This window comes from Polyodon spathula, unplaced genomic scaffold (genome assembly GCF_017654505.1).
Source record: "Polyodon spathula isolate WHYD16114869_AA unplaced genomic scaffold, ASM1765450v1 scaffolds_812, whole genome shotgun sequence".
In the NCBI taxonomy this organism is placed as follows: domain Eukaryota; kingdom Metazoa; phylum Chordata; class Actinopteri; order Acipenseriformes; family Polyodontidae; genus Polyodon; species Polyodon spathula.
In genome coordinates, this window is record NW_024472299.1 from 35602 (window position 1) to 49329 (window position 13728).

General features: G+C 42.6%; 1 protein-coding gene across 2 annotated transcripts; it reads right to left on the reverse strand.

Moving 5' to 3' along the window:
* Positions 1-252: 252 nt before the first annotated feature.
* Positions 253-12958, reverse strand: tspan31 (tetraspanin 31). Of its 2 annotated transcripts, none has more exons than XM_041241774.1 (6): positions 12777-12958; positions 6431-6598; positions 5708-5788; positions 4752-4892; positions 4093-4203; positions 253-3889 (listed from the first exon to the last, which is right to left on the reverse strand). In XM_041241774.1, exons 1-6 carry the CDS (start codon positions 12837-12839, stop codon positions 3815-3817), a joined length of 639 nt encoding a protein of 212 aa, XP_041097708.1. In that variant the 5' UTR covers positions 12840-12958; the 3' UTR covers positions 253-3814. The 2 variants fall into 2 exon arrangements, with proteins under 2 accessions (XP_041097708.1, XP_041097709.1); XM_041241775.1 differs by lacking the exon at positions 12777-12958 and adding an exon at positions 8384-8574.
* Positions 12959-13728: the final 770 nt, after the last annotated feature.

Consider the following 13728-nt stretch of genomic DNA (forward strand, 5'->3'; position numbering starts at 1 on the left):
ACATTAAATTGAATGCAGGAAAGGCTACTTTTAAATGACACACTATTTGAAAAAAAAAAAAAAAAAAAAAAAATGGGTCAATAGAGCAGTTTGCATTGTGTAAATACAACCTCTGCTAGTTAGAGGTGAAATGATCACCCAGAGTAAATATTTCATTTTCTGCCTCATTTTACAGTGAGGAACTTGGGTGGTACTTCCACTCATCCCTCATTCTCTGAGGCTGTTGCAGAATAAAGACACAGCACACCGGTGTTATTTTCTTAAATTTTATTTACATTAAGGTTCTTTCAGTGTAAAACATTAAACCACTTTGCATCCTATGAGACTAGTCTAATTGGGCGAGATGGGGGAGTCAGGAGAAAAAGGTTCTGATATTTAGGTCTTTCAACCGCACACAAAAAAAAGAGTCCAGCTAAATCCTCAAAAACACACAGATCACGTCTATTGGGGGACAACCAGTCTGCCGGACTAGGCTTGAAACAGAAAGCAGAACGGGAGAACTTCCTCCCCCACGCCAGCTCCAGTTGGAGTTGTTTGCTTCAGATTCGTTCACAGGGAAACGTTTGAACGGTTTACAGGATGACAATGGCATTCCAGGTTGCTTATTTAAGTTAGTCTGGACAGTTGACCGTGTCTCTTGGGCTCTCCTCGTGAGCACTGGATAGGCTGGAGAACTGCGGAGCGTATTTATAAAAAAGACTTGCAGTGCATTATCAAAAGAGGAATGAACAGAGCCTTTAAAAACAGTTTCTGCCCCAGTTGGCTTAAAACTTGCTTGCAATCTTACAGGAAAAAGGTCAAATCTGGGTTCTAACATGAAATGCTATGGTGGTAGGATCAAAGGAAAAACACAACCTTTTTTTAAAAGCGCTGGTTGTGACTTTCCTTTATAAGCAAGCACTACACATCCAGCAATTTATTTTTTTATTTTATTTAATCATTTTAAATTGATTTGACTTCAATCTGCAGTCAAATCAAAAAGGGAAGGCACACCCCTAGGGTTAAGGGAACACCATGAAAGTTGTACTGCTGTTTTTGTTTTTTTTTTTTTTTTAAGAAACCTACGTAATATTGAAACTGATTCTCTTCAATAGATTATCACTACCTAACGTTACCTTAGCAGTCCAATGCAGGTGTTCATGGGTCTGCGGAGAAGGGAACTAATGCACTAGTCAGTGCTACCCAAAGCAAAGCACTACAAATGGAAAGAGGGCTTTTGAGAACCACATATTGGCAATTCACATTTCCCAGAAACTGGAAAGTTGGAAAATATCAGAACTTCATTAGGGCAGGAGTTTTGAGTCGGCACACGCATTATTCTGTGATGGATCCCATCACATGTAGCAGTGGAACAAGTGTCAATTACCATACCCAGGCAACCGAAAATAATGTCCATCCTCACCCTGATTGCCATTCACTTTAAAATCATGCTTTCACACATTATAGAAGTCGTGGGAACATAATCCAGGGGTGCAGAATTCCGCTCCTGCACCCTAAATTTCATAATTACTTATTTAACGATACCTAGAAGTCCTGCAGCACTGGGCTTGTACATCCCTACTCTAAATCTTAAGAAGGTTATTTAAATGTGAAAGGTACAGTGCTCCATGCAATTAGCAGGACAAGCATAAACCCTAAAAGCTTTATCAATTCTATTTAGAAATCTGTAAAAAAAAAATGCTTGTCTTGTTTGTACAGTTATTTTGTCTTCATATATCTCGTGTGGTTGAGACACGCCAAATGGACTACACCTATGATTGGCAGACAATTTGGGGACAAACCCTAGGCAGTTTATAACAACACGTGTGTATGGCAACATTGAACAAAAGCATAAATCCGAGAATTACCAAAAACAAAACCCTATAAAAATATTAACAAAACAAATCTATTTTAACACACAAGCCCGTCCATCATTTGGCAAAACAACAATAATAAATCACATTTACTTGAAGTCCTTTAAAAACAGGGATGTTTTTTAACCCCCCGCTAAACCCCCACCTCAACACACCACAACAATTGCTAATATTATACCACTACTCCAACTGCACATTTCAAGGCGTCGTGAGTCATCCCTGTATTTTGGCAGCGACATTTTTCTATTAGATATAATGTGTATTTTACATTTTGCTTCACTATCATTCCGATATACTAAATGCATGCCACTTGGTCCTTAAGGCTGGCCCACACAGCCAGATTTAGCACAAAGAGACTTCACTCGCATGCCTTGCATTTAAACTAGATTGCAACATATGATGCACGTCACGGTTCAATTGGCTAACCACCTTCAGGCTTTTCTGAGGAACCACCAGCTGAGAATTCATAATAACATTTTTTATTTGGCTCCAGTCAGATTATCACCGACATCCCCAAGCTCTTTCCACGTTGCACCTTGCGACTGTCTCCCCACCCAGCGCTAGATACATACAGAAACGCAGAGCCCTGCCTCAAGTGCTGTTTCAACCTGGAACAGGACGGAGTGGACCATCATTCTGACACCCCGAAACAAGCCTCCAGGGATCTAGCATCAAATGACTTTCATATTCGGCGGTGCAGAGTGACCCCCATCCCTATTTTGGAATCTTGCATTCATTAAAATCCAACAACAGAACCACAGGGAGAATCGTGCCGTTCCAAATTACAACAGAACCACAGGGAGAATCGTGCCGTTCCAAATTACAACAGAACCACAGGGAGAATCGTGCCGTTCCAAATTACAACAGAACCACAGGGAGAATCGTGCCGTTCCAAATTACAACAGAACCACAGGGAGAATCGTGCCGTTCCAAATTACAACAGAACCACAGGGAGAATCGCGCCGTTCCAAATTACAACAGAACCACAGGGAGAATCGTGCCGTTCCAAATTACGCTGCGTTTCTAAGCAGATGCAGAGGTTGACTCATGCCATGTAACTCTCTGAATCCAGCTAGGTTTAAAACATGCTTTCTTTTCTATTCTCCTTGTTATATCAACAGAACACTCTTTACAGTCCTGTGGTTATTCCACTCATTAGGAGAGCTGTACGCAACCTGCTTGACCACTTTCGAGTTTTTCAGCTATCCTCATTCATGGAAAAACTACAGCGCTCTACGAATGTGAACGTTCATGGTGTATCCACTATAAATCTCCCAAATTCAGTTTTAGGGCTGACTGTAACAATATGAAACACTGTATTGAAGCTGCAACTACAACTTAAGTTCAATTGAATATTTAACACTTCCAAAACCACATTATGCATCGCTCTAACCAGGTAACGGCAACTTAACTATGTAGGCTGCCACTATTTAAAAAAAAAATAGGCTGTCAATGGGAAAGACTATATTCTATATGAAACAAAACACAACTATTTTCCAAAAAAACTACAAGACGCCTTTATACAAATCTTATTTCTGTTGAGTTCGAGGATACCCCGCCCTTGCCTGTTTTGCGTTCCAATCTACTTATCTTTTCAAGCCTCAAGTTCTGTTTAAGCCACACTGTATCTGTACATGCACACACACACATCTATACATTATATATAAAAACTTCACATCAAGAATGGCGCATTGCAAAGGGACACTCCTGGAAAGAGACACTGCCAGTCTCCTTGGAGGAATGCCAGCAAGGAGTCCATTCCATCATGCATTAGTGAACGCACATGGCTGGGTTTGGTTTCTGACATTAATTCATTTAGTGCTTGCTGGCTCAGTGGGTGTGTCATTTTGATCCGTAGGTAGGGTGTGAGCAGCTACAGGGAGGAGATGGGACGAGAATGTTTGTTTGTCTGTGTGTGTCTGCGTGTGTGTGTGTGTGCGATTGGGGGGGTGGGGGGGAGTCTACAGGAAGGCACTGGGGTTCGCTCGTGGGTCCTTCTGATTCCTGTAGCGCACAGCTAGCCAGACTCCCAGGATCTGAAATGGAAAGTGGAGAGGTGATCATTTGAATAGGCTACATTTCCTAACAAAATCAGATTACATAAACGGCCCAGTGTTAGGACCACTTTGTAAACAAGACCAATGGGGAGAGATAACGTGACACACTTCTAAGTGTCGGAACCACTTCTTAAGTTCCAGTGGCTTGTTTGCAGCGGTCGGATTCTTGTGTCCAGACTCACCTCGGTAAAACTGAAGAAGAGCCCCACCCCTCCCAGGATCTGGAGAGCTTCCTGTGAATGCTGCAGCATTTTATCCCCGCAAGTGTAACACTGGTTCTTTGCTTTACAAAGCTGGAAGGAACAAGAGTATAACATAAAAAAGACAATTTTAATAATAAAGCAACAGCTATCCCAGGAACCCCCTGCCAGGAATACAACAACACTACAGGGCAGCATCCTTAACTCCTTCAGGCAAGCAAGGAATGGAGCGGCAGTTCAAACAGTTTCTTCTTAAAACACATTTGAGAGCGACTCAAGCATCACAGGGAGGAAATGGACCATTTGGACGACCAGATCCAGCCCATCAGTACATTTTAAACATTCGTGCACCTCACTGCAAAAGGAAGGTTAGCATTTTATTTGTGAAACATGCTTCTCCCATAAAGGGTTACGCTGGAAATTCGGTAGGGACAGAGCAGAAGGCAGGAGACAGTTCTTTACGCAGAGAGTGGTGAGAGTATGGATGGGTTACCTAGCCACGTTGCTGATGCTGAATCACTGGAATTCTTTGGCACCCATCCTGGCAAGGTTTCGATATCAACATGCTACTTGGACCCGGACGGGCACTGGTGTGCTGAATGGCCTCGCCTCCCAGGCCGATCACTGCCCTGTCCACTTACCGCGGCGCAGTTTGCAAAGTCCATCCGGAACTGGACCATGCTCAGTGTGTCGTTGAGTAGCCCACAGCAGTCCAGCCTCGTCTCCAGCTCCATGCGCGTTTGGTTGCTCAGATGACCCCAGGAGGTGTTCAGGAGCTGTTCCTACAAGCACGGTTCAAGCAAACAATGAAATGATCTTGGGGGGGGGGGGGGGGGCACTTTGTAACCTGCACTTCTGTTTCATGTTCTACAACTAAACCTTTCAGGGTACAGTGGAACTCCATTTATCCTCGTGCTTGTGGGGACACAGGTCCAAGGATGTGTGAAATCCATGGATAAATGAGGTGTGACTAGAATGCATGAATAAAATACAGAAACTAGTAATGTAAACCAAATTAGTGTTTACTGGAGATGTAGGTACAAAGACAGAAGAACGTTTTAAAATGACTTTACTTTGACAGTGTTACTCCTAGCAAAATCTAAATGCGATTCACCTCCAACCCCATTTCCCTAGCCTTTTCTGTTACCAAAAAAAACAACATATATATAAAAAGAAGAAAAAAAAATACTACAAAAGCTACAAGATCAGAAGACAATTTAAGATGGGGACAAGCTATTCAGCCCATCAGAGCTTACAAATTTCCTATAAATATAACCGTGTGTCTAACGGCTAGAAATATCACAAGGTATTATCAGCAATTTATTTCACACATTAAATAATGGTAGCTAAGTGTTCACTGCTGCAAGTCGTTCTTTTGAACCTTGAAAGTCCATGATAGTCTTCTTCAAATTTGGCTTAATCAATAAATCCTTACAACTATACAATAAGGCAATCTTAAGGAACTGACGCCAAAACACTACAATTACAATGAGAGACTGGCAGAAACCCGTCTTTTTAGTTTAACCCTGTTCTATCCGAGTACCAACATAAAAATCACAGCTGAGAGGTTTGTTAAGGTTTGGTTAAATATTCTTACCTGTTGGCCCCGGTTGATGGCCAGGCAAGAGCAGGACACCCCAAACTGAATGATGAAGACGAGGAACAGAATGACCATGTACTGAGTAGAGAGGGGGTTAAGGGAAACAGCAGAGCTGGAGCAAGGAGGAATGCTGACTCAATCAGCTGCTACTAGAACGGAAAAAAGCTCTTTACTTGACGTGCATGTTCTGCTGCAAACCGAGGTGATCGCAGGAGTTGCACTTAAAAACGAAGTCCTGGCAACTACCTAGGTCCTTTCTGCCTGCAAGTGTTCAAAGTAGTGTGCAGCTTTTATTATTTCTGCAAAGGTGACTGCCGACACTGGTAGAGCATTCAATATCGAATCATGATCCATGCTGTTTAGTGCCCCAACAGTATCACTACACCTATACTTGGGTCACCCGATCAACATCACTGCAAGATGAAGATTGAGAGGCAGCAGATGTTCCTTATTGTACTTACTACTAGATAACACATCTATCTACTGCACATGTCGCTGGTCTACCTCTGATTGCGTTAAACTGATTTAGCGTATTGGGTTTCATCTTTTTCAGATAGCTGCTATTGACAGCAGCTAGTAAAATCGGAAGGATAAGTGAACTCCGTTTAGGTTTTTCAGTTAGGATTTATGTTGCCAGATTAGGCAGCGTTTCTCGTGTCCCTAAAAGGAATGAAGGCTTCACCAACTACAGTTTGCTGTTCTTTCCCAGTGAAAGGATACAAAGAACAGCAGGACTTGGTGGTGGTTGATGGCTCCGATGAGCCCCACGATGGAGATCAGAAGCAGGAACACCCCGACAGCAATCACCCCTCCGATGATGTGGATGCTGGAGACGATGCCGAAGCCTTTCCCCCAGGCCGCCACGCCTATCAGCAGCAAGCCCACCAGCTGGAAAGAGGAGAGAGAGGCATGGCTCGAGAAGGATTCGGCTTTTCCATGCAATCATTAACTCGGGAGGTCCAAATCGGTTTAAGCCGTTTACGGTTTAACAGTCTGTACACAATCAAATGACCTGATCAGGTTTGAAGTCAGGATTACACAAGACGCAACACGTGGGGTGCATTTCACAACAGAGATGCGGATAACGGCTTCTCGTCAACATGTGCCTTAGCTGAACAGTCTGACCTCGTTTCACAATAAAAACGCTGTGTTCAAGTGCCAAGCACAGAGTCTATTATTAAACTGATTCTTTTCAGAAAGCTGTGTCCAGTTACACTTTGGTGTGTTAGCAGTCAAATACTTAAAAGCTAACAAGGCTAACAGTATGAAGAGTATATTACACCATGCCCCCCCCCCCCCAACCCCCCAATCCCCACCTAGTTTGAGGCAACTTTGCTGAATCAACCCCCCAAACTCCCCTGGCGTGCCGTGCAGTGTCCCGAAAACCTAGTCTCCTGAGAGTTCCAAGCCACAAAGTGGCTTCGTGTTCCCCCTGCTTTAAAATTTAAAATGTTTAAAAAGTTTAGGAGATGAAACAGAATCCAGCATCCTTCTGCCATGCCCTCTAGGTTTTACAGAACAAAAACACATTTCTTCACTGATTCAGAAAAGCAACGAAGGCTCAGAAAGGTACAGCCAGGCAGTTTTATAATTGCAGAACATGATGGATCAGACTGAGAAGTCACATGAGCTGAAGAAGCAGAACACTCACAGGGTTACAGCAGGGCATTGCTTTTTTTATTTTTCTGGCTGAGTCATCTGCAAGGGGAACACAAACCGCAAGACCAAACCAAGACAAAATTGATGTTATGTGTTCCGTTCTGGACAGCTAAAATAAGGGGCACGAATTACATCAACCCAACCTGCTGACTGTCAGAAATGAAAACATGAAACATTCTAGCGACATCTTTCACAAACACCCACATTACACTGGTACAGAAGCATGGGCTCTGCACATAATGCAGGGATGGGAATAAGACTCCCATTGCATAGCAGTTTGATCCACTCCTGGTTTTACTGTACCAGTTTAATAAGACACATCCAAGCTTGTTTCCTATACATTGTAGCTCATTTGAAAACCTGGAATGGAGTAAACTGCTATGCAATCAGGTTCTTCTTTCCATAGCGGTAATGATTGCTATTTCTGCTATTGCAGGCGCTGCATTTAAGGGATTTATACATACCTCCATATATGGTAAGAGGAAGCAAGATTAGAGTATAAAATCAACATGAAGTGAGGAAGCACAACAACACTGAGGCATCCCGCGATAAGCTCTGCATAGCAACCGTTTAAAACACAACAAAATACAAAAGCCCTGTATTTAAGAGGCACAGAAAGAGGAAAGTGCTTAAAAGCTTGAGGTCACAGCCTCTGCAGCGCTCAAAGTAAGCTTTTTTTTTTTTTTTTTTTTTTTTTGGAGCCTGCAGGCTCCTATTTATTTTTTTCTAAATGGTCACCTGAAAAATAAAACGGTCGCCTATTTCAAAGCTCAACTGCGTCTTATTAAACTGCAGCCTGCGTAGACACACAGTACGGCTTCTGAAACAGTGACAGAACCAAGCTCTTACTGACTTTGTCTGATAACAACGCACATGACTCATGTTTTCAACAGTCTAAAGCAGTATGTGTCAGTGTCAACAATGCCACTGCAGCAGCAATACATAATAACAGATCACAAAATGAAACCGAATTTACTACAAAATAAAATGAAAACATAAAAGTGTGAGATGTACCATTTGCAGAAGCGTGCTGAACAGCTTGGATTCCAACTAGATGATATCTTGGCTTTCCCTCCTGGATAAGTCACGTGTAGACCTTGTTTTCTGATCCAGAGACATCGGTGGATCCACCCACCATATCCATCACAAACGAAAAACAATTAGTCTGTAAGAGTTGTGTTTTAGGGGCTCCCAAATAGCGTATCCAGTAAAGGCACTCCCCGTGGAGTGCTGGATGCGCCCTATAGCCTGGAGGTCACTGGTTCGAGTCCAGGCTATTCCACTCCCGACCGTGGACGGGAGCTCCCAGGGGGCGGCGCACAATTAGCCGAGCACCACCCAGGGGGGAGGGAAGGTTAGGTCGGCCAGGGTGTCCTCAGCTCACCATGCACCAGCGACCCCTGTGGTCTGGCCGGGTGCCTGCAGGCTTGCCTGTAAGCTGCCCAGGGCTGTATTGTCCTCCGACGCTGTAGCTCTGGGTGGCTGCATGGCGAGTGTGTAAAAAAGCAGGAAGCTAATAGCACACGCTTCAGAAGACAGCGTGTGTTCGTCTTCGCCGCTCCCGAGTCAGTGATGAGCTGAGCCTAAAAATAATTGGACACTACTAAATTTGGGAGAAAATAACAAAAATCTCATTGGTGACTCATTGGTGAAAGAACTAAAAGAAAAATAAAAGAAATGGTCACTACTTCAAGCACGGCTCTGCCTTTGTTTGTTCTCAGATGAAAGATAAGATGTGATATTGCAAAATAAACTTTTTACAAAAAAAATGAGGCACAGTAATTGAGCTCTGGCGGGCTAATTTAGCAGAACTGGCTGCCAGTACTGGAACAATGAAAATATTTATTTTATTTATTTATTTTTTAATGCTCTTGATGTTGATAATACACAGATATCACGGTTTTGGTTCCAATTAAGGAAATTAACTGGCTGATCATTTTGCATAGATTAACGTTGGCCCAGTTTCAAAAGCTGAATGCAGTTCTACTCCTTCCTGGCATCCTTGAGGTAAATGACTACAGAGAGCGTGCCTTCTGAAGCTGTCTGACCGATAACTTGAAAAACTGCTGCACAGCTGTCTGATCTGCAGTCCACAGTATAAAACCCCTTTGCTTTTTCATTTAATTGCATACATAGATAAATAGATATTTAATAATAGCGCTTGCTTGCAGAGCTTTGGGATTCTTGAAACACGCTTCTGCAGGTTTTAAATCATCATGACTCAAATACGGAGGATGTGAAAAACTGTTGGGTTGACTGTGCGGTTCAGGGACATTATAATGTAAAAGCTGCACTGCCGGTGACAACCATGTGGGCCTGCATAGATGTCACCACTGTGTTTAAAGCTATTTTAACCCCCCCTCTTTATGCAAAAAGCAAAGCAATTCAGCAAGAAACAATGTTCACATAGTTGAAAGCGATTGAGTTTTCTCTTCTTGGTTTTAACACACAAACACTGAACAGTACGTTTCTGGGGAGCTTTGCATTGGAGCTTTGCATTGGGCAAGCAGAATACAAAGTGGCACTGAAAAGCAGGACTGGGTGCAGCTGGGCTACTACGAGTTTAAAGCAACGCATATAATAATGAAAGGCTAGTAGTCACTACAGCATTTGCAGGACATATTTGCATGCACATTTTGCAAAAGGAAATTAGAACTCAGCCAGTTTACAACACAAGATGCAATGCATTTATTTTCTGTCACACTGACTTAAGCCTCTCTACTGTGTGCTTTAATCTTAAATCTTGAAGCATGAAATTGAAACTCACAAGGCAGTTTTTCTCAAGACAGATAACCGCACATTATCCTGAATTATAAAGCAAAGAAAATGACACATCTGCTGCACTAGAAAGCACAGCACTGTGACAATCACGGGAAGAGGCTTATTTTATTTGGGAAGACTAAACAGCAGCTAAATATATTTCAGTGCCTTGTCAACTCGAAACACCTAACACTTCAAAATTAGCTTGCTTCCTGTTTTGTGATTCAATATCCACTTGGCTAACACAGGAGCAGTGGGGGTGTTGCTATTTACATCAGAAAGGTTTCTTGTTAAACATGACAGGGGCAACGGATGCCGGCAATATTCAACATTTCATTCTCAATGCATATTTTGTTTACTTCAGTATAGTAGATCAGGAGTAACGTGGCGAGTCGCAACTAACGTATTTCTCGAGTCATCATCGCATCCACAATCTCAATAGAGTGTGGGTTAAACTCCCAGTACATCAGACGCACCAGAGAGTAAACATTAACCAGTCCCCCTGCCACACGCCAGATTTGCTGAAAGAGGAAGAAATAAAACACAGCACCGCACAGAGAGTGGATGTACAACAGCTTTTCAACAGGGGTCAATGCATCAATGGAAATAACCCTTCTATTGCATATCCGTTTCACCCACTACTACTGTACGAGCTTGACTAGACACAGAGCAGCCGGCAACAAGCCTAGCCTTATTAAACTTATAGCGATTCTGAAGACTGTTCTGTGTTGTCTAAAAACTGGTCAAAGGAGTCGTTTTCACCTAAAATGAAGTGACAATGGATGAAGTTTGCATGTACACTGATCGTACCCCTTTTTCAATACCCCTGTCCGTCTTGATTGCATGAAGTTGTAAAGCCAATTCGTTTGCAGTTTTCGAACTTTTTAATGGCTAATCAGTCAGAGGTTTGTTTGGCTCTTGTTGACAAAAGGCAGGACAGATCCAGTCTAGCAGGACTCCAAAAGCAGAAACAGCAGAGCAATCCCAACCAGTCATATATTACAGCTGTTGGCGCTAACGCAAAGAATGTCAAAAACTGCTGTCAGCGAGTGCCAGGCTGGTTTCTCTTTCACACACCCTGTAGTTAATTCTATAAATGTCATCATAAAAACATGTGCTGGGGTGAGAGTCACAGATCACTGGAGAGCAAAAAGGCACAGTACAGGCTGCGATTACGTTATTTAACAGCAGTTCAGATGTGCACAATCACACACGAGTCCGAATCAGTACAATCAACAAGAGTGGTCCTTTCAAAATCAATAAACAGCCCCTACGAGTTATCTGGCTAGATTATTAAGCATTCCTTCAGTGTGCTATGGACTGAGGTTAGACGTGTACCATTTACAGAAAGATTAACCCCATGGACTCACACAACCTCAATCCGTACTCAGAAGACAAGACACACCAGAGACATAGGTGTATGGCTTCCAGCCCAATGCTTTTCATGGAAACTTTCACGTGTTAGAATTCAGAGGTCAGGCAGAGTCTGCTGTATAATAAATACTACTGTGACTGGACCACGAGCATTGTCATAGGCCCGGTATTTGTGCTGAAGTGTATGCCACAGGTTTACGTAGTGCAAACTTGGCTTAATTTTTAAGAGAGTACATTAGGATGCAGTGGGCTTGTTTCAGAAGCCATCAGGGTTAAGGACATTAAACACGATCTCTAACCACGATGGCAAAATAAGTCTCTTTCGTGTTAGACGTCATGACAAATTATATAGCTGACGTGGGGCTTGGAATCAAAACCCTGAGACAGTAAGGCACTGGCAGCTCTTCGTGGAACTGCTGTATTGTTGTGCGTGGACGCATTAATGCAGCAGACCCTGTGAAATGTACACTCTCAAGGCGTTAAATGCAGTACAGCTAGATTTGGTTTTATGTATGTATTTGTAAACAGATTTGATAATAATAATAATAATAATAATTCTGGTAGGAACACAATGTTTGAATAGGTCCTTCATTTTTACTTATTTATTTATCTTTAAGTGCAGTGTCTACACTGTTCCAAAGCAGTCTTAAATTGCGCTTAGTAAAATAAAATGCAAATGCAGAGTGCACAGTTCAAAGTGCATCATCCACACCACCCAGCCAGGGTCAGTGACGCACACAGGCAGCGAAGTTCTAACTCTTAGTCTATATTAATATCTGGGGTCTGGGGTCTGGGGTCCCCCCTTCCTCCCCCCCCAATAACCCCGATGAGACAGCCGCTGACGTCTTCTGTTCTAGGCCTACACATGCCAAAAATGGAAGAATTATAACAATTTAAAAAATTTAAAAAAAGAAACACGGTTCTAGATGTAATCAGGAAAGGAGACTCGACCCAAGGCTGATTCTCTATTCCTTGACGTTGATGCATTTCACCGTAAAAACTGTTACAAGGATAAATAAATCACAGCCCTGTTTAGATAACTGCCCTGAATATATTCACACCGCCACCAAATAACAGCAGGTACTGGAAACGCCACCATAGGGTTTGCAACATTTTTTTTATGTTATGTCAAACTGCTGTTGTTGACAGGGCGTTACAAATAATCACTGAACCCTTATATTATTATTATTATTATTATTATTATTATTATGATTATTATTATGATTATGATGATTATTATGATTATTATTACTTCAGTCAGCGCTATACTCACCATGTAAACGACGTTGAGAGAGCTGAGGGCATTTTTGAAGCAGGCGAAGCCGCCGCAAACCATTTCAGAAGCTCGTGTTTAAATAATAACAGAGAATAAAAAGTTATTTACGCGGTTTTGTATCTCGCTTGCCCTCTGGAGTCAACGCTGTCTCTTTAAACCTGAAAGCGGATTTCCTTCCAGAGAGCGTCCCGGTGACGACACCGCTTCTCGCCAGGCAGCGCCGAACGGGAGCGGTGGTTGGTTTGATCGCATGTCAATCATTCTTTTAAAACCCGTCCTTTTTTTTTTGTGACACGCCCTCAGGCCAGTGGGCGGGCTTTTGTGTTGTCCGAATGTATGGTTGGTTGTCGTGTCTGTCGATTCCGCTGAGGCGGTTAGCTATTGGAAGACAAAAATAAGGGCGGAGCTTTCGTTTGTGCTCGCCGCCTCCCGCTCGCTCGTTGGGCGGCATTGCTGTCGATCACAAGGTAGGGCCGGCGACGCTTAGCGCTTGTCATGTGATTTACTGCGATGACGTTATCCCTGAGTTGAGGTTGCTGGTTTTGCAGAGCTGGCTCGCTTGGACCGAAACGAGGAATTTAGCTTAACCTGTTATTGCATTTTGCAAACAGTCAGTATTCAAAAAGCAATCTCGCACGCAGCCGCAAGGTGACGATACAGTATAGCTTTCTCTGATTCTGTCCGGCAATTTTTTTTTTTAAAATGCACCTCAACTTTCTCGTTATATAAACAGTTTTCTAGTGTTCATGTAAAAATTATCATCCTTTGATGAGCTGCATTGCAGACTATAAATATATTAGTGGTACGTTAATATGCTTATGATGCGGTACATGACCTGTGCTGATTCATAATATATGATAAAATGACAAAACAGACATGGGTAGTATTATTAAATACACATTATTATTAAAAATAATATTGTATACCACTTTTTTTGGGGATAAATCTG

What these genes read in the sequence shown, in the direction of transcription:
- tspan31 (XM_041241774.1), bottom strand. Translation starts at nt 12,839, where the DNA reads ATGGTTTGCGGCGGCTTCGCCTGCTTCAAAAATGCCCTCAGCTCTCTC. An exon ending in CCATCAACCGGGGCCAACAG is followed by an intron (nt 4,893 to 5,707) that starts GTAAGAATATTT and finishes CCGTGCTTGTAG; the next exon opens with GAACAGCTCCTGAACACCTC. An exon ending in ACTTTGCAAACTGCGCCGCG is followed by an intron (nt 4,204 to 4,751) that starts GTAAGTGGACAG and finishes TGTTCCTTCCAG; the next exon opens with CTTTGTAAAGCAAAGAACCA.